This window comes from Lepisma saccharinum, chromosome 1 (genome assembly GCF_977018435.1).
Source record: "Lepisma saccharinum chromosome 1, izLepSacc3.1, whole genome shotgun sequence".
Classification (NCBI taxonomy): Eukaryota; Metazoa; Arthropoda; class Insecta; order Zygentoma; family Lepismatidae; genus Lepisma; species Lepisma saccharinum.
This window is the reverse complement of record NC_139229.1, coordinates 106,244,332-106,269,350: the sequence shown is the minus strand read 5'-3', so window position 1 is coordinate 106,269,350 and position 25,019 is coordinate 106,244,332. Positions and strand designations below refer to the sequence as shown.

At 37.2% G+C, this 25,019-nt stretch overlaps 1 protein-coding gene across 1 annotated transcript in view; it reads right to left on the bottom strand.

Moving 5' to 3' along the window:
• Window positions 1-8,231: 8,231 nt before the first annotated feature.
• crm (cramped chromatin regulator) overlaps window positions 8,232-25,019 on the bottom strand; it is a 54,844-nt gene continuing 38,056 nt past the window's right edge. The window contains exons 11-14 of the mRNA XM_083136027.1: window positions 22,737-23,337; window positions 17,607-17,806; window positions 15,723-15,833; window positions 8,232-10,247 (exon numbers count right to left, since the gene is read on the bottom strand). Coding sequence (XP_082992153.1) covers window positions 10,140-10,247; window positions 15,723-15,833; window positions 17,607-17,806; window positions 22,737-23,337 — 1,020 coding nt within the window. The 3' untranslated portion in view covers window positions 8,232-10,139. The remainder of the gene's footprint in view (window positions 10,248-15,722; window positions 15,834-17,606; window positions 17,807-22,736; window positions 23,338-25,019) is intronic.

The window sequence follows — 25,019 nt, the reverse complement described above, 5'->3', positions numbered from 1 at the left end:
CTTGTAATGCACTCATGTAGGAAATGTGAAAAAAGTGAAAAAAAATTAACCAGCCCCAAAATTTGTTCCGCTTCTTCCGTGGATATTTCTTATGGCTAAATCACTTGGAGCTAGATTTCCTACTGGAATGCTCTTGTTGGCACTGGATTGGCTACCTGGCTAGAAATGATGTTACTAGACTGGCAGCCAGGCTGTTCTGGTGACTAGACTGTTTTTTAATTTAAGCTTGCTTGCTTCTGCATTTTATTTTAGTTTGTTGCTATGGCAAAATCGAAGTGTAGTAAGAAACAGTTAATTTAGGAATTTCTCCATAGCAATGAGTTTTTTTACACAATAGACGTGATTGCCCAATAATGAAAATGTTATTATATAGAATTAAATGTTTGACAAATATAGTTTAACAATATTTTTTTTGAATGAATGAATCCTGCAAATCTCAAGTATTAATACACACCAGAATACTAGGGTAATTGAAAAGCATGTTGAGTAAATCTTGATTGCCATTTCTTCTTTCAAAACACTTTTGAGCCCATACTTTTCTTTTTCTCCTTTCACCTTTAATTTTAGCAGCAGTATCTGTTCTACGACATTCTTCCTCAAGTCACTCGTCCACCAAATATGGCAGGGTGATTCGGATCCCACTTTAAACTGTAGGCAGTGGTGTAAATATCATCCCTGGACCGCGCACGAGCTTCGGGGGTGCAGTAAGAATGATAAATTAAGAAAAACTGATACTTCACAAAAGTTTTCCTTCCGGCTTTAAAATATATTTTCAACCAAACATATTATATTTTTATGCCTCTACAACTGCAAACAGAAAATGTTATTGACTACAAAAGTAGAAAGTGGATTACCAGATTAGAAGAAAACCTTCATTAGCTGAATAGTTTACCTCGCCGAGGAGTAGATAAGCAAGAAAATGCACTGCCAAAGGTGACTTTCACTGCTCACCGCTCCGACTTACAATTTCTACCAAACGTGAAAAAGAATCGGCTATTATTTTCTGGAAGAAATATGAAGATATATCTTGCACTATAGCTATATAAATCATTTGTTTCGGAATGTAGTGCCAACTGAAATCAAAAGAAGAAACATGTCAAACATCAGAGAAGTTGTAGAATTCTTCTTGATAGAAAACAAAATTCTGGTTAGTAGCATTTCTGACGTATGTACTGCTTTTATGCTGTATTTGACCCTACCTGTGACGTTTTCATCAACTGATAAGTCGTTTTCAAAGCTAAAATTGATCAAAAATTACTTGGAATGCATAATGGCAAGAGTGAGATTGAGCAGACTGGTGCTGTTAAGCATCGAAAGCCATCGGTCTCGAAAACTGGACTTGACCAAACGAGCAAAAGAATTTGCTTCCATCAAGAATGCATAGGACTGGTAATGGGCATTTAACAATATTGTAATTTTTGTAGTAAAAGTAACAGGTGCAGCAGTGAAACGGCCAATTTGGCAACCCTGGAAATAGCAAGTTACGTAAGGAATCAAAAAACGGGAGTGGTGCCATCTGGACAACAAACCTTTGCCATTGACACTGATATCGGTGTTCAGTCGAAATGGCATCGTGGAACCGTGAACAACGCACTTTTGCCGTGAAGGCATTTTACAAAAACAACGGCAGCTACGTCGCCGTGCAGCGTTTTTGTAAAACACATTTATCAGTATTTATTCTTATTTAAGGGTGAATAAATGTTGTTTACATGCACAGACACAAAAAAGAACTGTAGAACAGTAGATGCAACTTTTCCAAAAATTGGTTGCAAATAGTAGAGTTGAACAAAATGCGCTCTTGCTCCTGTAAAAGGACTTGGTCAGTGGTGGTGATGATGCTGTCGCTTGGTAATCCACAACCCTAGGGCAAGCGCAGTGATTTGAATGCAATTTTTAAACTACAAGAGCAATCCTGATCAACCCATCCGAACTTGAAAAGGGCTGAAAATATACTTTTGCTAGTATTAAAATCTTGTTAGCTCGTGCAGTGAAGAGTAATTTTTTAAAGGGTACTAACTGGACTAGTCAGAGGGGGAAATGATCTCTGTAATGAATTTTGTAACACTTTATTTCTTTCTGAAGAAGGTAGGGTTGCTGTCTTCAAATCTGAGGGTAGATTTGGATATTGTAATCGTGTCTTCATCTTTTTCATTATTGTTGGTCATTCATTCTCATTGTTTTGTTAGAATGTAGCTAGCTTAGCCCAGAATATTGAAGAAATTAATTCAGTATTCAGACTGAGGAAAATAATTGGCTCTTACCTCGTAAGTGTCTTACGCTGAACCAATTCAATAAATTGTAGAACACGTTAATAACAAAATAACACTGCATATAAGCATCCAATAAAGCATGAAGTTTGTCAAAAGTGTCTGAATTTGAAAACATAAAGAAAATTACTCCATCACACTCTCTATATGATTGAGACTTCTTACAAACACAAAAATTGTTTGAATTATAAGAGAGATTATGTATAAACATGTCAGATTGCTTTTTTGAAAAATAAATGTCACCACCAAATGTTCATAGCTACACATGTTTCTGTTGCATGCAATCATGATTATTTGTTTTCCATGTTTCTATAAGATTAAATTAATTATTGCTGCTCAGTTTCAGTGAAACAAATACTGTTTCCACAATTAATGATGAGCTAGTTCTTACATGTTTAGTGTATAATAGAAACTGAAAATGTTCTCTATTCTAAGAAAAGTAATGACATGTTAAATGCTATTGATGAATGAACAGTTGTATGACCTTGTCAAGTAAATTTATTTTTCTTGTTAGGCCGTTGAATCAATGGTTAGTTAAATATATGAGGTTTGTCCAGAAAGAAACCGAACTTTCAAGTTGCATGTTACATTTTCTGATGTACAGATCTGGAAAAGCAAAACAATTGAGGCATTCATGATCCGTTTCCCATACACCTCACCAATCTGACGGTGGATTTCACCTGCCGACACATTCAAATATCGAATCACAGACTGCACTTCAAAAATGGCAGGCATCTTGATTTTCTTTCATAACCCATTGCGAAGCCCATCTGTAGTCTGTGCCTTGACAATGGGTCAAACAACTCCTCGCGCATGCACACTCTCACGATCACAGCACTGCTGCGGCACAAATTGCAAACGGAACTTACTTTCTGTTCATACTATGTACTTTCAAATATGATCCAATGAAGTTGGCTCATCAATGATGGAACAACTAGACACAAATTTGCATTTTAGTCACAAGGAATGCAAATAGAACAATCCATCCATTTTTTTTATCATCATACTTAAGTTGTGCCTTAGCAACACATGCCTGCATCAGGGAACCCTCAGTGTCCTTTTCGAGATAAATATTTACAAATTAGAGTTTCACAAAAGTGAATATGTAAGGTATAATAGTTAAGGGTTATTTCTGAGAGTACTATCAAATATCAATGCATTATATAGTACGAGTAATTACACAAATGACATGATATTCATACTGTAATTAGTTTTATGAGTGTATATAAAGTGCATTGTTGTGTTTAATACATTTCACTTATAAGTGAAAAGCTGTAATATTTACGAGTACTACATGGTTTCTCTGAACTGTTAATATTATTTATATTTGTAAGAAAGCAAAAAAGGTAATCTCTTAAATGACCAGTTTCATAACAGCCTATTTTGTTTAAATTAGTTACCCTTCTTGAAGCTTTAACTAAAGCAGTAAAACAGGACATGCAAATGTTAGGCAAATTGTCCATTACTATTTTCTTCTTTGATTTCCATGTCAAATCACCTACGAGTTATTACTGGACCATTTTGTTAGTTTTGAGCATCTTTCCTGAAAAATGTTTCTCTCTCCGTATCTACTGCCATCTTTGATTTTTTGTTTTTCTTTACCCCAGCAAAAAAGAACAAGTACTCATATTTTTTTATATGTTACGCTGCTTTTCTACCACTTTTGGCTAAATATGACGAGGATGAGTGATGCTTAGATGACACTGATGAATGATCACTTGCAAAGAATACCCATGCTCAGACTAGGACTTTAAAACCAGAACTGGAGATTGAAAGTCGACCACTTGCACTCAGCCACGGAGCTGAAGCAAAAACAAGAGTTTAGAAAGATGATGTTTGATTGATTGATTTTTTGTTTTAAGTCCACTTTATGCACAGTAAGGCTAATCGGGACTGGACCTACAGTTTAAAGTGGAAATCGAACCACTTGTGCTTAGAACTTGGGACCCCTTGATTACAAGGCAACAACGATACTACAATGCCATCGGGGAGGCCCTAAAAAAAAAAGATGATGTTTTTAGAGGTTTATTGGAGATAAAAAACTCTGCTTTTCACGGCGTGGAAAATTTTTTTGCCTCTCCCCCCTCTCTGTTGAGACATGGGACAGGAACAAATTCTATGTCCTATTTGCAACCACATGTTTACATTATAATTCAATATTTATTTTGTTCCTAATGCCTTTTGCCATCCAAAGAAAAAAGAAACAAAACTGTGAGATTGTAGGCTCCACACTGCCCGCTGCCATGTCTCTGGGAGACGTTTTTCATCCTCTGAATCGCCAGCTGCTGCTGCCGTCATTATGGAGTTGAAGAGTTGCTGTCAATGCATATCGACTCTTGGTTTCAAGTTCCACGCACTTTGAGTCATGAGCATAGAAAATGAACAGGGTTGCAAGGCGACGATAAAGGTTCTGTTCCATCGGTCAAAGTATGATCGACCAGGATTGTGGCCAAAAATGCCGTCGGTCAGCACATGACCGATTGGAACTGTAAAGGTTAAAACTGAGATCGTTAACTTTCTGAAAGAGTTCATACAAATATGATAAAATTTGGCTAACTAATTTTGCAAGCACTAAATTGCAGGGAGGCACAATTTTTCACAAGAACTTCGACTGGATAGGTTTTCAGAAATAATTAAATTTAAAAAAAACAAGTAGATATTTCTAACAAAGAAGTTGGTACAAGACAAATATTTGAAAATTTGGTACCCCTACTAGTACTTATTAAAACTTTAATGTTTCATTTTGTAGTTCAGATTAAAAAAAATACACATGTAGAGTTGTTATGAATTTATACTTTTTTTTCTTTCTTTTAACAAAGCTGTAACAATAGGAAGTGGCCATTTGGAGAGAGTTAGATTACAACTGAATTGTCAGCAGAAATAATAGAAATAAATGGATTCTATTTTTGTATATTAAAGGATCTGTTACCTCTGTAACAAATGACAATAACTAGTCTTATTATGTGATATTTACCTGTCAAATTGTAGCTATGCAATTATTGTTAACCATGTGGTTAGATTTAAGAAATATTGTCATATAATGTTACAGATAATAGAATTACCATAAAGTACATATCATTATTTTTAAATTAAGTGTATTGTATTTTCTTGGTGTATGTGGTTATTATTGAAGTTGAGATTGTAACATTTAAATTCATATAATAAATGATAATTAGATACATATTCAATTTTTCTACACCCTGTTACATAAAACGTTTAATTTTGTCCTGAAGCCAAGGTGTATTCTTAGTTTTTCTTCATTTATGTTTGGGGAATGAAAAATGTGGTATTATAATAAATTAGGGATGGGCCGATACCGATAAAGTATTGATATAAAATTTACCGATACCGATATTCTACTGATAAAAAAAAATTAAAGTGTTCCCCTGTGCTTAGCACCATGCCATGAAGGTGTATAGGGGGTGTGGGGGTAACGCCCCACACTTTCTTGATCCGGTCGTGAGTGGGGGTGATGTGATCAGCATCATGCCCCTGACCACCTTTACCCCCCAGGGTTTCCCCCAGGTACCCATGTTATTCGATGCTGGGTGGGCACCGGGGCCGCTTCCATCGTTAGAAAAGTTCCCTGATTTGAACCGGCCAGGGAACGAACCCGGGACCTTTAGCATGGCAGTCACACACGTTACCGACTGAGCCACCGCGGCCACCAATTCTATATATATATTCTACTGATCTGATATAAAATTAGAAATGGTCCTTGAAGAACCTGAAATGATCATTGATCTCCTTAATAAATGCGTGTTTCAAGGTGACTGCAGTGCAAAAGAAGTTGAATATGTAGACATTTACTTTTTTAGAAAGAAGGGCATGGAGATTATCCATAAAAATTACAACAAAATGTTAGAATTTTGCACTACATTATAAGATATTTATCGATATATCGGATCGGTAAAATAATCGGTAATTTTACCGATAAACCGATATGCCTATATCGGCCGATACCGATAGAGTACTGATTCATCGGTCCCATCCCTATAATAAATACATAATAAGCAAATAATAATTTTTTCCCACAAGACAAACTCATAATGTGTGTTGGAAAATGGTACTAATTTATTTTGTCAGTTCGATTTGTTTCTTCAGTATTCGTTATTTTGCATAGATTTTCTAAATTTTTTTTTGTCTAATTGCAATAAGGATGATTAGATGCAATTGATGATGAGACATTCATCACAAGACCACGGCCAGCTTAGGACTTGAACCTGGATCTTTTGGCAGCAAGTTTAGTCCATCACACATGGGAGAATTTCTTAAGTGTGAGTATAACATTTTGTATTATGACATTTTTACTCAAGATAATTGGTAAACTACTGGACACAGCTCATGGCAGTGTAAATTCTTTATCTTACAAGGTAACAATTTATTCACTTCAAAAGTTTTTCTTTCATTGAACATTATTTTTTAAATTTCACTTTATTGTAGATATATACATTTCTTTTTCAAATCTGTGATGGCCCTTTGCTTGTAACATCACTAGAACCACTAACATGAAGTTTGACTAGAGCAGCTTCCAATGAACAAGACCACCTTTAAACTCGGGGCAACCCACAATCATGCTAGGATAAGGTTAAAGAGTAGTGTGTTGCAGTGAGAGGATTTAACTTGAGCACCAAATAGTTCACGTGGACAATGCTAGATAGCATATGAAATTTAGAGATGCTTCACTTAAGCAAATAATGATCAAATAGGCAAAACAAGTTGTACACACTAAGTCCAGCAGAACACGAATAATTGTAATGTGGTAGTGGGCCCACGAATATGGATCGTGAAAGGAAACCTGCAGTGAAATTGAAACTTAAGTGAACTTAGTCATCATCTCCATGTAAAAATGTAGGTTAGTCTACCTTATCAATAGGTGTGTTTCACCTACGTCATGAACTGTTGAATTGTGGCAAGTTCTTGTAAGCATATGGAATGCAAGCAAGTGGGCGGAAGATACTAACACAGACATTGATTTAAAACTAACGTGCAGTTTGTGCAGATGTAACTAACGCTATGTGGTTGATATTTCCTTGCAAATGACAAATAAAACTGGCTGCAAACATGGCAGCTGTGCGCAAACTGACGTCACATGAAACCCATCTATACACAGTGATATATGAAAATGAAAATCAATGATTGTGGGCTGAAACTACCAAGTGGATATTTTACGAACAGGGTGTCCAGGCTAGAGGTATGCAATAATAACTGCTGATAATACAAAAACTACTACTTATATTGTCTCATAATGGTGCTCAGTCGATAGACCATCAATCCAAAATTTCAGTAGTCAGTGCGATTAATAGTGCTGTTGCGCCACGAATGCACAGAAATGGTACAAGAACAGCTCTCAATAAGACAGGCTGCTAACTTTGGCAGTCACGATGTGGATGCCACAGCATAAAGTGCACTGCGTGTTATGGTTGGCTGGGTTGAAATCATTAAAGATGTTGTGTACAAGAGGAAAGTTCACGATTTGGGTGATTTGAGACAGGGTATCGTTGAAGTGGTTACACTAATAACTCCTCAAATGCTGGTCAACACTTGGCACAAGCTTGAGTATCGTTTGGATATCTGCTGAGCTACAGATTTTGAGGTGTACCAGCATACATAAAAACTTTCTGAAAGAAAGTTAGTAAACTTTACAGGTGCTAATTTTTTTTTTGTGTGTAATTTTGTACACCTCTAGCCTGGACACCCTGTATATGTATCTACGATTACTGTCACATTAAAATGATATTCCATTGTATACGTTCAAGGGTGGAAGACTCAACGAAAGTGGTCCCATGCAGTACTCTAGTAAGGAGTGAACTACTTAGATATTGCAGTCTTCTATCTGCACATGCTTCACATCTCTCATAAAAGGGCAAAATACACCATAAAATAATTCTTTTATTATAATACAATAATACAAAATAACACTGAAAACCAAAGCTGTTTACATGTACACATTTTATTATGATGTTTTGTAATCTCATTGGTGCATTTGTGTCTATGTACAATAAACTCTATACTGTTTCTAATTGTACAGGTATCACAGACTTAATAAAAATAAATCATTTATTACAAAACTATTTACAAAAAGAATAATATATATAATATATATATATACACACACATACAAAGCTAATATATCTTTTAAATGTTTACATAATCACTGATTCATTTCTATATAAATAAGTTTTTTACAGTCATTTGAACTTCTGCATTATAAGGATCTATTGGAAGTTAACAGGATCGTTACAATGTACAGGGTGTCCGAGAAGTCTTTGTATGAAAACAAAAATTAACTGCATCTGCTATATGCAACATAGACATGAAAAAATGGTACTAAAATATTCGGAAACTATTCAAGTTTTTTTGTTTCAGGTTTCTGTAATGTTTCAGTAGTGTAGAAGTGCCAGTGTCCAGCAAACCTTAAATGTACACAAATCAGGAAAAACGCTGAGTGTGCCTCACGAGAGCAGGTCACAAAAAACAGTGCACAGACAGTTTCAAACATCGTACGGAAAGGTGCCGCCCGATGGTAGGAGCATTAAGTCGTGGTATGACAAATTCAAGCCCACAGGATCTGTTGCTGACGCATCAAGAAGTGGCCGACCATCAACCTCAGATGAAAGGGTGGAAGATGTCACAGTGTATTTTGTGCGCAGTCCGAAGAAATCCGTGCGTACGGCCTCACGTGAATTGCAGATGCCAAAATGTTCTGTTCATGATGTGTTACACAAATGTTTACTGTTTCGTGCATACAAAGTGCAAATCCTGCAGGCTTTGTTGACCAATGACGGCAAACGTCAGTATAACTTTGCAGTGAAAATGTTATCACGCATTGACACTGATAATGGCTATCTGGAACATGTTGCTTTTTCAGACGAGGCGGTCTTTCATGTCAGTGGTTTAGTGAATAAGACACAACGTGCGTATCTGGGGTAAAGAGCTCCCTCATGAGGTGAGGGAGTCGACCATGGAAAGCCCGAAGGTGAATATTTGGTGCACACTGCTGCATGACAGAGTAATCGAACCATTCTTTTTCTGTGAGGACACCGTAACATCTGGAGTGTATCTCAACATGTTGCAATTGTTTGCTGTTCCTCAATTGCTAGAATACCACCCAGATGTTATCTTTCAACAAGACGGTGCACCGCCACATTGGAGTCTGGAGGTTCGTTCCTACCTTGATCAGACATTTTTTGGAAAATGGATTGGTCGAGATGGACCGACAGCGTGGCCTGCACGATCTCCAGACATAACGCCTTTAGATTTTTTCTATGGGGTTATGTTTACAGAACTCTTGTATCCGATCTTGCAGCTCTGCGACAACGGATAACATAAGTCATCACATCAATCCCTCCTGTGATGTTGGCTAAAGCATGGCGAGAAGTTGAATTTCGACTAGATGTACTCCGTGCTACAAAGGCTGCTCACGTGGAGATTTATTGATTTCTTTCCCATTGCCAATGAAACTTGAATAGTTTCCGAACATTTTGGTACCATTTTTCATGTCTATGTGGCATATAGCGGATACAGTTAATTTTTGTTTTCATACAAAAAATTCTCGGACACCCGGTATAAGTGCACATGACTGTACTACTTATGATTTTTCTTGATCAGAAAGGCTCAAGTCACCTTGACTTTTTAAAAATGAGTATTCACTTTGAAATACGGACAATAGGTTAGTCAGAAATTAAAATTTCAATACCATAGGTTAAAAAAGGGATAAAACAAAGAGGCCCCATGAAAGAAATCATCACAACTGCTACACTCTTCTCTTGACTTGAGAATCCTTGGAAACGCTCCAACGTTCTAGAAAATCGCAAGTAGAAGAAAAACTTATTTATATTAAAGTACACAGCTAGCTTAGTATGTGATGTGTCACTTTTTGGTTTGTGTATCAGATGCTATTTGAGCAGCGAGATCAGCAAATTTTGCCATGTAGTCCACACTATTTTCACTCATCAGGCATTGTAACTGGGCATCAACCTACAAGATGAAAAGAAAAAGCATTAACATCTGCTGGGTGTTTCTGTCGCAATTTCACCATTCGGTAATGTATGGATTTTAGAAAACCACATTTACCAAACCATACGTAATGCATTTTGCTAATGCTAAATAACTAATTTCTTAAAGGTTTGCATAACCACAGGTTTGAAATGATTAAATAACTACTTCTGTGGCTTATTATGGCTGACATTTTGGCTTCCTTCTATTCCAGAATCTTCTACATTAACATCTTATAACAACAGTAATAAATAAAAATAAAAGAAAACTGAGTTTATTGCTCTTAAAATACAATTGATCAGAAGACCAGAACTTGTTTTACCACCTGCATATAAGAGCCATGAAGAGATTGCCCAAAATTCTTATAATTGCTTGAAAAACTTAATGTTTATGAAAGTAGCATTAATATGATAATTTTAAATACATCTCTCCTACTTCAGGTGCCTGTGACCAACTGAACACCTTCGAACATTTTTACTTTTTAAAATTTAATCTATAGATTTCAATGTTTTACAAAGCCTGAAATTTATTTCAAGATGCAGAAACTACAAATAGACGATATTTAGCCCAAAGTGCAACCAGTGTACATCCAATTCATTGTATCTTGGACCACTCTTTTAGTGCAAATTTCCTTCTACATGCACACAAACACGTAAATTTGAAGAATAACATAAAATTACTATGAACATCAAACCTAACAACAACACCAGATACAATGGAACCCCAATTTTACATTTTCCTGCATTTTAAGTTTTTTTCAGCTTGGTCCCCTGAAAAACGTAAAATCGAGGTTCCACTGTAGTAGGTTCAACATCAAACCCAACATGCCTAACAAGATAAAATTACCAACAAGTAGAGGCCCATATTTTTGGTAAATAAAAAAGAAAATTTCAGTACAAAAACAGAGTTAATTTTGGGTTTAAAAGCGGTAAATAAAATAAAATTTCACTGTTATAGCGATGAAAAAGCAGAATATAACATTTTAGTTTTAAAATTGTGAATAGAATCCTGAATTTAGTTTAAAAACTGCACTTATTACACAAAATAAACATATTACTTCTACGAGGGTCACTATTTATATTTTGAGCCTTGGCAACACTGATTGAAGTTAGGTGCGATTTGACGTTTGCACGGAATCGTCTGGCATTATTGACCATAACGTACTTCAAATGTTTTGTCAATAGCTTCATTTGTGTTGTTTATGTTGCCTTGGAGATGGCGCGACAACAATAAAATGGAATTAACTCGTGAACATTTTCGTACGATGATGTTTTACGATTTTCGACGTGGATTATCAAGACAAGAGTGCATCGATCAACTTACTTCCACATTTGGCGATGAAGCCCCATCCTTTGCCACTGTGAAACGCTGGTATAACAAATTTAATCGTGGCCGCCATTCGCTCACCGACGAGATTCACGAAGGTCGTCCAAAATCAGTTGTTGTTCAAGAAAACATTGATGCTGTGCAAATCCTAATACTGCAAGATCGTCATGTGACATACTGTGAGATTGAGGCAACCATAGGCATTAGTTCCACCAGCATACAGTATGTAACATTGTTATTCGTACACACAGAATTTCCGAGGGAAAAATGTCATATCTACTAGTAAATATAATCATTTTCATACGTACCTAGAAATTAATGTTAATGAAGGTTTCACCAACAAATGTCAATAAAAATGTATGTTCAAAGTGTATAAACAGAGCATATAATTTGTGTGAAAAGAGAAAAACACGCTGTTTCATGCAACATTGTTATTCGTACAGTTTGCAACTTCATAACAAGTTTGAACATGCAGGCGCGCTCCTCATCAAGCGGGATGCTGGCGTAGGTATCGTTGTAGGCCTATCGTCTATCTATCAGCGTGTTCGAAATGGGCAATGTGAAGGAACTTAGTTCCGATCTGAAGGATGTTATCATAAATTTGACCCTTATAGGTTATTCGTTAAGAAAAATTGGACAGACAGTCAATAAATCACACTCCACAGTTCAATACATAGTAAACAAATTTATAGAGGAAGGTTCAACACAGAATGTGCCGAGAAAACCAAAAGAGAGACGTTTGAATAAACGTGATCAACGCTTTATTTTAAAAATAGTGCGAGAAAACCTCGACTAAGTGTTCCTCAGTTACGACCGTTAGTAAAAAATGTTGCTGGAAAGATGATGTCCGATCAAACTGTCCGACGTGCCTTGCGGAAGCATGGATATAATGGCAGAATACCACGAAAGAGCACATCCACAAGGACCAGGAATTTTGGGATAGTGTTATATGGTCAGACGAGTCCAAGATTAATATATACGGGTCAGATGGGATAAATAGGGTCTGGAGAAAATCAAATAAAGACAATGATCACATTAACACAGTTCCAACAGTTAAACACGGTGGTGGGTCATTAATGATTTGGGGCTGTATGTCATCCAAAGGTGTTGGTATACCATCCAGTTTATTGATGGTATCATGGATGCATATGTCTATTTGGACATATTGAAGAACAATGTAAAGAAGAGTGCCCAAAAAATGGACATGCCGCCTATCTACAGGTTCCAACAAGACAATGACAGTAAGCATAAGGCACGAGTTAACATGAATTGGGTAATATGGAATGTGCCCAAACTGCTACAAACACCAGCTCAATGTCCAGACTTATATCCCATTGCGCATTTATGGGCAATTTTGAAGAGCCGAGTGCATAAAGCAGGCGTCAAGTCCAAACAAGAGTTGAAAACTGTTTTGCAAGCCAAGTGGAATAAAGTAAGCTCTGAAACATGTCTGAAACTGGTTAATTCTATGAAGAACAGGTGTCAAGCAGTAATTAAAGCCAAAGGATACCCATCAAAGTATTAGATCTGTCAGTCAATTTGCTCTGAATATACTATTTTCTTTTATAGTATTAAGTGTACGAATAGAAAAGTTGTACAAAAAATGGCATGTTTCTCTTTCAGTTTCATTTAATTTATTATTGTCATTGGTTATACAGAATTTGGGTAAGATTTTATGTTCCTAATGATAGTAGTTATTGAATTGTAAAGAAACAATTTCAAAAGAGTGTATTTCCTTTCAGATATTAAAGCATTTTCTTTGAAAATCTGTGTGTACGAATAAGAATGTTACATACTGTATATAAAATATTACATGATCATTTAGCTGTGAGAAAGGTATGTTCTCGTTGGATCCCACACAATTTGACAAAAACTCAAAAAGACGCTCGCGTTGATTGGTGCAAACAAATGCTCAATAAATACAATCGTGGTGCTTCAAAAGACGTATATAAGATTGTAACAGGTGACGAATCATGGATATATGCATATGAGCCGGAACGTAAACAGCAGTTGACTGTATGGGTGTTTCAAGATGAACCCAATCCAACAAAAGTTGTTCGTGCTCGAAGCACATCGAAACAAATGGTCGCCTGTTTTTTCGGGAAAACTGGTCATGTGGCAACTGTGCCTTTAGAGGAACGTAGAACGGTCAACTCTGAATGGTACACAACAATTTGTTTGCCAGAGGTCTTCGGTCAAATACGGAAAACAAACAAACGCCGTCGGATCATTCTTCATCAAGACAATGCCAGCTGTCACACATCTCGTCTAACAACCGACTTTATGAACAGTCAAAAAATCGAATTGATGGGTCATCCGCCGTTCAGTCCTGATTTGGCACCCAATGACTTCTTCTTGTTCCCAAATGTCAAGAATAAATTGCGTGGACAACGATTTTCGTCGGCGGAAGATGCCGTTGATGCGTTCAAAAACCACATTATGGAGGTGTCTCAAGAAGATTGGAAAAACTGCTTTGACAAATGGTTCGAACGAATGCAAAAGTGTATTGACCATAAAGGAGAATACTTCGAAAAACAATAAAGCAGTTTTCAATGCCAAATTCCTGTTTTTTCATTGTTAGGCTCAAAATATAAATAGTGACCCTCGTAATAGCAGATTCATGTATTTACCAGAATATTATGTTTACATATTCGTGTACAAGGGATCCATTTTTGCTTGTCAAATATTTACAGCAGAATTAATCAATTTTCCGTGAATTGCATAACTCACAGGATAATTCTGACCAGAAAGTGTCGCGTTGATAAATAAACTCTTAATTTCATGTTTAAGGGTCTAATTCGCATTTTGCAGTTCATTTTGCATTATTTCGTGACAAAACAGGGTAGGAAAATGCATCTCACACCTTTTAGAAACATGAAAAACTAACATTACAATGTGTTATTTCACATTTCGTCAAAAACAAAATATGCATGCCTCTACCAATAACTTTACATTGCACCACACTTGTTGCCAAATAAATCAATCACATATGCTAGAGAATCATTGTAAGGAAATTGCATACATGCCTTGAACATATGCACTTCCTGTTAAATGGCTGTGAGAGGTGAAATGAAGTGGCACACACTTTACGAAGCCTCGAAGAATAACATAAAAGTACTATGAGCATCAAACCCAACACTAAATTTGGAGATTTGAAAAATTAGTTGAACAATCTGACACATTCATGCTTCCTAGCTTCACCTGTCAATAACCACAACACCATAACATAACAAGCCACAGCTGGGTCGCTGACGTCACATCAGTGTGACCTACTTTCAACAACTGATACTCATGATAATCCTAAACTAATATGATTCTTATATTATATACACTGAAACAGCATAATCACATGTAACTTCTTTTCCAATACATTTCCCAGTCTTTACTGTACCATAACATTCAAGAGTAGTTACAATTTATACACAACATTTAAACAAAACATCATTTTACAAGTAACTCATAACTGACAAGGGTTACATGGTAGAGCAGCCAGAAGCTGAACCTTGCTTGCTCAATAAGATATATTATTATTATGCAGTTCACATCATCTGGAGTTGGCAATGAAGTCATGGCATCACAAATGATACAACATAAAATCACTAACCACTTGGTTATGACGTCTCTCTGCGATAAAAAAATTAGCAGATTTTCCTATGAAGCGCTATCTTCATAAACCACGCAAAATGTTCCACTTTGTCGCAGGTTACCAGTACCATACTTCAAAAGCATATATTTCAAACTAGCTTACGACACTACAGAATTTTAAAATGATATATGAAATATATTCACATATTATAAATTGGATATTTTCGGTACATTTTGCAGCATTTACAAACACAGAAATTAATTATTATAAAATGTATAAGAAATAAATTATATTTAATAAAACAACTTTTTTTTCATGAAGTGTTGTTCAGCTTTAACAGCGGATGCTTGTGGTGGAACGGTGATTTTATGTTTCCGGATATTACATTTTCCCACTATACATTTCACCTTCCTGGTCCCACAGCAAATTGCTAGAAAAATTTCCCAGGTTAAACATTTTCCTGAATTTTAAAATTTTAGCTAATGTTAGTTGAAATATGAGAACATTTTCACACGTTAAGTAAGTACAAAGTAATAACAACTTACATCAGAAGACATTCTTGTATCCTCTGCATTTGGTCCATTAGTTGTGCCGACAGAAGACTTCAATGGTGATTCCAAATGGCCTAGAAAGCTGCTCAAGGAAAAGTCAGCTACCTGCAATTGGAAAAATTACAAACTCAAATTGGCTCCTTACTCAAAGTGAAATAAATAGCTTTCATATATATACACAGGATGTCCCATAATGATGGGTAAAGGTAAAGTGCTCCCCTGTGCTTTTCACCATGCCATGAAGGTGTATAGGGGGTGTGGAGTTAGGGCCCCACACTTTCTTGATCACGGCCGAAGGTGGGAGTGATGTGATCAGCACCATGCCCCTGGCTGCCATTACCCCCCAGAGTTTCCTCCAGGTACCCACTTTATATGATGCTGGGTGGGCACCGGAGCCTTGCAATTATCTAGGACCAGAAGTAGCACATTTATTAAGTATTATGTGTAATAAACAACCAAGATACAGGAGTTTTTATCTCTGTTCAAGTTTTGAATATTCATTCTCGGAATGTAATTTACATTTTCCTGCTTTATACATTTCACTTTTCTGGACCCAACAAAGCAAAATGCTATATAATTCTCCCAGGTTATATGTACAGTCACGGACACTTCTGGGTTGTAATAATCCCATTGACTCAGTGGAATCGTTCCAACCCAGAAGTGTCAGTGACTGTACATTCTCCAAGTTTATAATTTCTTTAGCCACAGCCTCCTGAAAAACATATATTGGAGGTTCCGCTGTAGTAATTAACTTCAAATTGCATGCCAAAAGTAGCCACTACACATTTAGAAGTTGAGTGTTCTTTCTATTGCATGTGGAACATATGTTGCACCATAAAGACATTAGTACAAATACTCATTTGCCAAGCAATACTTCGTTTCTTCCACAAGTAACATGTTACAATTACTTTATCATATAAAAAGGGTATTTAACTGTTTACACAAGTATTACTTGCTTTTTGTGTAGTGCATGTTTTCCAGTGTAGTTTTACATGTACAGTCATGGACACTTCTTGGTAGTTATGATTCCATTGAAAGTTAATTGGATTGTTACAATCCAGAAGTGCCCATCCCTGTACAAGTTTACGGAACTCCCCGATGGCGCAGTGGTAGCATCGTCGCCTTGTAATCAAGGGGTCCTCCCGGGTTCTATTCCCGGTGGAGGCACCTAGTGGTTCGGATCCTACTTTAAACTGTAGGTCGTCCCGATTTGCCTTACTGTGCATAAAGTGAACTTAAAACAACAAATCGAATCCTGTACAAGTTTAAACAACACAACAAAGCGTCTGTTGTTATGGAAAATGAATCCTAGTCCAGAATTTATCAAGGTAACTCAAAGTAACACAAAGTAATGAAGTCCTGAAAAAAGTAACATGTTACTTGTTGTCTTGCTCCCCAACTCAGTCTACATCCAATCATCCAATGAACCTTTTTCTAAAAAGTAAACTACTTACCACACAATAGCCCCATCTAGTTGGCTGCACTTTTTGACACTCAGTGCAGTGCAGGTGTATCCAGTGTCAGCATGGTGCAAGGAAATGACGTTCAACCAACTACATGGGAAGCGGTGTTCAAGTTCAGAATATTCAACAAATGCCTGTCTGCTGCTTTAAACGGTCATTTGATTAGTTAGCACGCACCCCGTGACCATACACCAAACATACACAGGTCCGGAAGGTAGTGCAGACACCAAATACACTACTTGACTCCAAATCAATGAACTAGACGACTCGGGTGTTGCACCGTGCAACCAACTAGATGCTTCGGTGCAAAGAGAGTCAAAGCAAGTCAAAAAGTGCAGCCAACTAGACGGGGTTTATAGCTAAAAAGGTGCGCAAGCAAACTGAAAATTTTCCCACATGCAACAACTACACATACCTCCGAATTCAGCCACTGATTATCAGGATCCTTCAGCATACGAGACTGACACGATGGAGTGCCACTTGTGAGCTCAGGGCTAACGACACGTACTGGTGTATTAAGGCCACTAGGTATTTCCGGACTAGGTACACGTACAGGAGTTTGCAGACCACAGCTACCTGACACAGCTTGGTTAGCTGCTTCGTTGGCCAACAAGTCTGAAAAAAAATAATATGGCAGTATAAATATTGAACTTTTTGTTTGAATTTCCAGATTAATGACAACATTAACATTTTCTTAAAAGTTTAGATTAACTTATCTCGTTGTGCCTACAACTTTGTAAAAGCACAATTCCCTGACTTTTCCAGATAAAGAACAAAAATTTTTAAGATTAAAGCCATTAAGGCAATCTATGTACTTAAACACATGTGTAAGAAGGGCACTATATCTGATCTAAAACCTTCAGTGTTTAGTTTTTGATTTATTTTTTATCATAAAATTGTTAATATTTAAACTCCCACTGAACCAAGTTTTTAAAATATTCATTTCACATGTAATAGGGAAACCGAATAGAAACTGACTGTTGGAAAATGAGCTTTTATGTAATACTAGGCACATACTGACTTATGAATAACAAAGTTTTTTTTAAAAAACTAAAAATCATAACAAGTATAGTATAAATAATACATAATTATGGTAAAATATAGTAAGAGTAAAAAAAAAGGTAAAGTGCTCCCCTGTGCTTAGCACCATGCCATGAAGGCGTATAGGCGGTGTGGGGGTAACGCCCCACACTTTCTTGATCCGGTCGTGAGTGTGGTTGATGTGATCAGCATCACACCCCTGACCGCCTTTAACCCCCAAGTACCCATGTCATTAGACGCTGGGTGGGTGCCGCGGCTGCTTCCGTTAGAAAAGTTCCCGCATTTGAACCAGCCAGGGATCGAACCCGGGACCTTTAGCATAGTAGTCAGATGTGTTACTGACTGAGCCACCGTGGCCACACTTTTTGACAAAACACAATGCAAAATTTGCATTGTGAAAGTTTGAAATTCCAAGAGCCAGTTAGTGTAATAGATTTCTACATGAAAATAGTTCAAAACATGGCCTTTTCCTAGAGTATTTAATATATATAATTTAATATACAATTTTACTGTAACTACTGTTAATACTCAATACATCAAACTGATGTATAGATTGTCCAGAAACAATTCTACATTTTCTTGCTTGTCCTTTTTCCTATTAAAAAAAAAAAATACTTTAAGTGTACTCTGACTGTAGAAAACTTCTTACGTCATGTGCCAACAACATTTGTTAACACTAAAATAACACACAAACAGCACGATGAAAAACACTTAGTTCCTCCAAGCTTTGGACTCTGTGAAGGAGTTGAAAGCTTGGAAGAACTCCTAAGTGTTTTCCATCGTGCTGTTTGTGTGCTATTTTAGTGTTTTAACAAATGTAAGTGTACTCGTCGAGAAATATCAATCTTTCTGGCAAAACAGTAAATTTCTCTGAGCAGAAAAAGTAAATTCCCTGACTTTTCTAGACTGGTACACACACAGCTATCTGCAGGAATTGCCTGAAGATATTCTTTGAGACTGAAATGACAAATGACACTGGGCCTCTTCAGTCTGTAAAAAAAGCATTCACTGTATATGCACAACCAACAGATCAACATGACAGCTTAATGCAAATGAGAAAACGGCTCAAGCTTGAGTGACAGGGAACATGCAGTTTACTATGTCACTCTAGTACAAAAGTTTGCAATTCTTTCTAGATGTTCATTCCAATTTGCATGTTGCTTGTGCAGTCAGGTTCTCTGTCTCTTTGTGTGTGTGCGTGCAACACACAACAGTCACACTACCATTTCAATGACTGCTTCCAGGTAGTGATCATCCATCCCAATCCACCAACATTCAGTATGGAAAAGATGGGAGAGGGCCTATATATCAGCCATAAGTATCACCACTCCGCCTGGCCTAAGGCCAGTCAGAAACTTTCCCAACTAAACTACGTTCACACCCCTCCACTCTCTCCTTGCAATGAGCCCTCACTCTCTCTCTTGCGCACACGCACACACTCTCTCTCTCTCTCCCCCCCTTTCCATGGTGAGAGAACCTCGTTTTTAGGTATCTCCATTGTAGCCAGAGGCACAACCATGAATTCTTGTCGGGGGGGGGGGGGGGGGGGGCAAGTACCAGGATGAACATTCTAATAATAGCAACAAAAACTTTAATAATGGCATTTATGATGAAGGAGAAAGTAAACACTTACCACACGAAGAGAAATAGTTCGATATTTTGCAACATATGTCGCATTTTCAACAGAGAGGAAAGATAAATCGGTGTCACATAGAGTAGCGGCACAAAATACTGACTGTAGCGTCTCTACGGTCAGTGTTGCCAGAAATAGTCAATAGGAAACAAAAGTACTTTTACCAGTGTTTACTGCAAGGCGGGTGGGTAGTTTCGGGGAGGAGAGGAAAGGGTTACTGGTTGGCTAGGTTGAGTCCGGGGGGTATAGTGGCATGCATGCCTGCTATATAGACCCTTTCCCATCGCTTGCGGAAAGACGTGTCAGAGTGGGGGGGGGGGGGTAAAAGATGGATGATGACAACTTGAAAGCAATATTGATTTAATAGGGTGCCAAAAATTTCACTGGACACCATAGCATTCTCTCTTTCACAACTTTGTTTTCATTTAGATCATTCGGTGTCCACCGGCCCCTACCTACGGCTCTGAACTTGACAAGACTGAGAAACGCAGGCATTGCGAGCGAAGCGAACAAGAAAACTTTACGAAATGTATTTTTATTTGCATAAAATTTTAAATCGAAGGGGGCAATACCTTCTCCCCCTGCGGGTGCCCTTGTTCGTCAATATTTGTCCCCTTGACCTCCCCTATTTGCCCCTAACAGGGTGCAAATAATATCACAGGGTGCCAAGGCAATCTCTCTCTCACAACTTGTTTACATTTAGATCATTCAGTGCCCATGGCCAACTCCCGCTGCCCTGTAGCTATGGCTCTGAACTTGACGAAACTGAGAAAAGCAGGTATTGCGAGAAAAGTGAGCAAGAAAATTTTATGAAATTTATGCTTATTTGCATAAAATTTTAAATCGAAAAGGGTAATTGCTCCTTTGTGCCCCCCCTACAGGTGCCCTTGGCCGTCAATGTTTGCTCCCCCTAGAATTGACTTCCCTTGAAGGTTTGGTGGGGGGCCCTGTGGTTGTGCCACTGTTCTAGACCTGGCAAGTTGGCAGGCCACTCACTCACTTCCATTTCCACCATCTTTTATCTACAAATGAAAATGCGGCTGTGAAAATTTAAACTATTCCGTATCTGGTGAGAGTTTCCTATTTCCTTCTCATTTGATACATAAAAATAGGGATGTGCCGAAGCCGATTACAGATGTATGAAAATCGGCAGAAATTGACATATCGGCATCGGCAAAAATCAGATATTTAAACCGGTACAGATAATAATACTAAAGTTTTACCTTCTAATAAGTTTTATATTTTAATTTAGTAAGATTTATTGAAAATTAGGTTATTATTCTTCATCAATGTAGAGTTTCTGTAATTAAATTATTGCAAACTCTCATTCAGAGGATCAACCTACCTAAAAATTAGAAATAAAACAGAACATTGTTGAACCAACTTTTCCACATAACCAGGATCCGCTGTTGTATTGGAAATTCGAAAATGAGTATCCAAACCTGAAGCAAGTGGCGAGAAAATACTTGGGCATGGATCAGTGCAGGGTGAGAAAATACATGCTGCATCAGTATTCAGTGTTACTGGACAGATTTGTGATAAGAGAAGAAGTAGGTTACTTCCAGAAGTGCTTCCAAAAGTTGTGTTTCTGAAGTTGAATCTGCCAGCATTAAATTTACAACATTAAGAACAGGAATTCATTTTGCATTTCAAAGAACTGCTTGTGTACTCATGTTAAATCTCTTGAGAATCTATGTTCTTAAAGGTTCACATAACCATTCAAATTTTAGTGCTCGTGCGACTTACTCACGTTGAATAAGTTAGTATACAATAAAGGTAGATACTTAAAGGTACTTACCTTAGTGAGTATTGATTTTAACGAAAACTACGTTCCAGGATTCCACTGATCCCTTCATCAGGTTACCAAACTAGTGGAATCCTGGAACGTAGTTTTCGTTAAAATCAATACTCACTAAGGTAAGTACCTTTAAGTATCTACCTTTATTGTATACTAAATCACATAACCACTTTTTTAAGATGCAAATGTACATTTGCATCTCCTGAGAATATATATGTATATACATATGATATGCAATGAAATGTACATAACAAATTTATTTTCGTAGTGCTGAAAATAACATCCCATTTGTGTTGAATAATCTTATGTATCGGAATCGGTTAAATATCGGCATCGGTATCAGTTCAAAATATTATCGATGAGTACATCGGCATCGGTAAATTTTCAGCTTCGTCACATCCCTTCATAAAAAGTATTTTGCATTCCAATAATTCATTTTTACAATTCTTTTAACAATCCGTAGAGAAACATATTTTTGGTAAATAAAAAAAAGCAAAATCTCGGTACAAAAAAGTCAGTTTCGGGTTCAAAAGCGGTAAATAAAATAAAATTTGGCTGTTATAGCAGTAAAAAACCGGCATATAAAATGAAGTTTTGGTTTTAAAAATGTGAATACGATCCTAAATTTGATTTAAAAACTTCACCTATTACACACAATAAAGATATCCCTTCTAATAGCAGATTTATGTTGTTACAAGAATATTAAGTTTATTCCTGTATAAAGGGGTCAATTTTTTCTTCTCAAATATTTACAGCAGAATTAATCAATCTTCCAGGAATTGCATAACTCTCAGGATAATTCAAATTTCAGAAAGTGTCGGGTCAGTAAATAAACTAAATTTTGTGTTTAAGAGTCTATTTTGCATTTTGCAGTTCATCTCCCATTATTTCGTGACAATGCACCTCACATCTTTCAGAAACATGAAAAAATTAACATTACAATGTGTTATTTCCCATTTCGTGTTTTTGTCAAAAATGAAATATGCAAGCCTCTAACAATTCATAATCTTTGACAACGTCAGAATCTGGGCCAACTATAATGCCATTTGGTCCCACTGCATATTGGTACTTACCAACAAAGTTAGCATTTGAATCCTGCAAGGAGACATCCAGCAATGCCTGTTGACTCTCGCTTCCCTCGTTGAGAGCTAGCTCACCCATTGGCAGCGACATTTCAAACAACGATGAGATGTTCGGAGGGGATGACGGCACAGAAAGAGGAACATCGGCGACTGTTCTGGAAATTCCCTCACGTTCATTCTTTGCTTGCGGATGACTGCATTCTGAAACTTGCACGGTGTCTGTTTCCACTTGCGAAAGGCAACTTTGGTTTTGTTCCTGCAGACTATTGTCAGCTTTAGGCTGAACATTTTGTGGAATCGCAGGAGCACACTGTGGCAGCGCCATGTTCTTAGTGTTTTGCTGTAAAGGCACGGAGGGTGCAGGCTGAATTGCACTTGGACTTGGGGCAATTGTAAGGACAGGTGCTGAAGTACACAGGGGTGTTGTCATTGGTATAAAGCCTCCCGACAACTGACTAGTCTGTGGAATAACTTTTAACGTGACCATGGCATGTCCATTTGGCGACTTTGGTAGTAAAGGAAGAACACGTTGCACTACAACATTTTTACGACCAGATCTTCCTCTTCTATTGCAATACCTTGGCTTGAACTTCTACAAGAAAAATAAAAAATAAAATGATGTGGCATTATCAACTTTCTACCAACATAAACTTCACAAATAGTTATAACCCATAGTAGACTGCTCCAATATCAGAGTTCCCCTCCTGTCAAAATGTCTGGCATTTTTAGGTATTCAAATAAATTTCACGAGCATTTATTGGTGTTTTAACTTACTGCAAAGGGACTACAAATAAAAGAGCCTTCGGCCAGAAGCTTTCATGCATCTTCCCCTACATCAATTCAACTTGGGCCACAGGGGACCATGCTCCATTCTTACCACCCTCTCCATGCTCGAAAATGATGCTCAGGACACACGGTTCAGCACAGGTTCTTTTGTTAGTGGTTCTACTATATAAATCTGTTTACAGCATATATTTTTTTAAATATGAATATGAAGAAATAACTACATTTACAAGAAACACCATATTTTTTAATACATATTTCTATTTAATTACAAACACATGTTGTACCAAATTAGGGTTTACAAACATTTGAAAGATCCATACTCACTGCAAACACAACAAACATATCTAATACCATACCATTCTACAGAATGATGGGGATCAGAACCAGTCACTTCCACAATTAATGAATGGGTGATGTAACTTATTCATCCTTCATCCTCAATGATGAGAGCACTCGTGACAAGTTAAACGCTTGGCAGTGCGAAAGGCACAACTAAAACTAAACAGCTTAACAATTAGAAAATACAATGGTCACTCATTGGGTTTTATGAACCTTTCAACCTGAATCATGGCTGGATTAGGATAATTACCTGTCTATCTGAAGAATGATGATAATTTCGAAAAATAAAATAAACTAAGTCCTCTCTAGGCTTCCTTGTAGGTTGACCAGGACTCTCCTCACTTTTCCTCAACTCCTTTCTCTAAGCTCCTCTCTCTCCTCAATCCAAAACCAAAGTCAGTCCCTTCTCAGTTTGCCTCACCTCTATATCCCCCCCCCCCATGGAGACCTTCCTCCATGCTGAATCGTGATTTTTACTACCTCTATTGCAAACAGCTGACTCCATAGGCTGATGGAACTTCCTATATCCTGAATACATCAGGAAGTTTGCAAAGCACAACACTGTGCATTATTTACATACCACAGAGGTTGAGACAACTGAGATAAACAAGTGAATGCCCTGGTCAACATGAAGCATCAGAGAGGCTTTAAATAAAATATAATCTTATGGATTGATACGATATTGCAGTGGAAGAGGCAGTGAAACAAAGGGTGGAAACATTGGAATGGCCCACTATGAGAGAAGATAAACTGGAAGAAATATGGAGTTTATATAAAGAGGCAATCTTAGGAGCGGCGGCCGAAATCTGCGGAAAGTCCAGCGGAAAGCAACAGAGAAGAACAGCATGGTGGACGGAAGAGATAAAAGAAATGGTAAAGGAAAAGAAGCAACGGTGGAAAAAATACCTACTCACAAAACATTTAAGTGACTATGAAGCTTATAAATATCAAAGATTAGTAGTGAAGAATATAGTGAAAGATGCAAAACAACAGTCATGGGAAAAATTTGGAGAAGCAATGGAAGAAAACCTACAAAATAACCAAAAGCTGTTCTACAAAGTATTAAAATCGATGCAAACAGAGAAGCAATGTCCTCTTAAGTTCATAAAAGACAAAAGTGGTAACCTCCTCCGAAGTGAAAATGACATT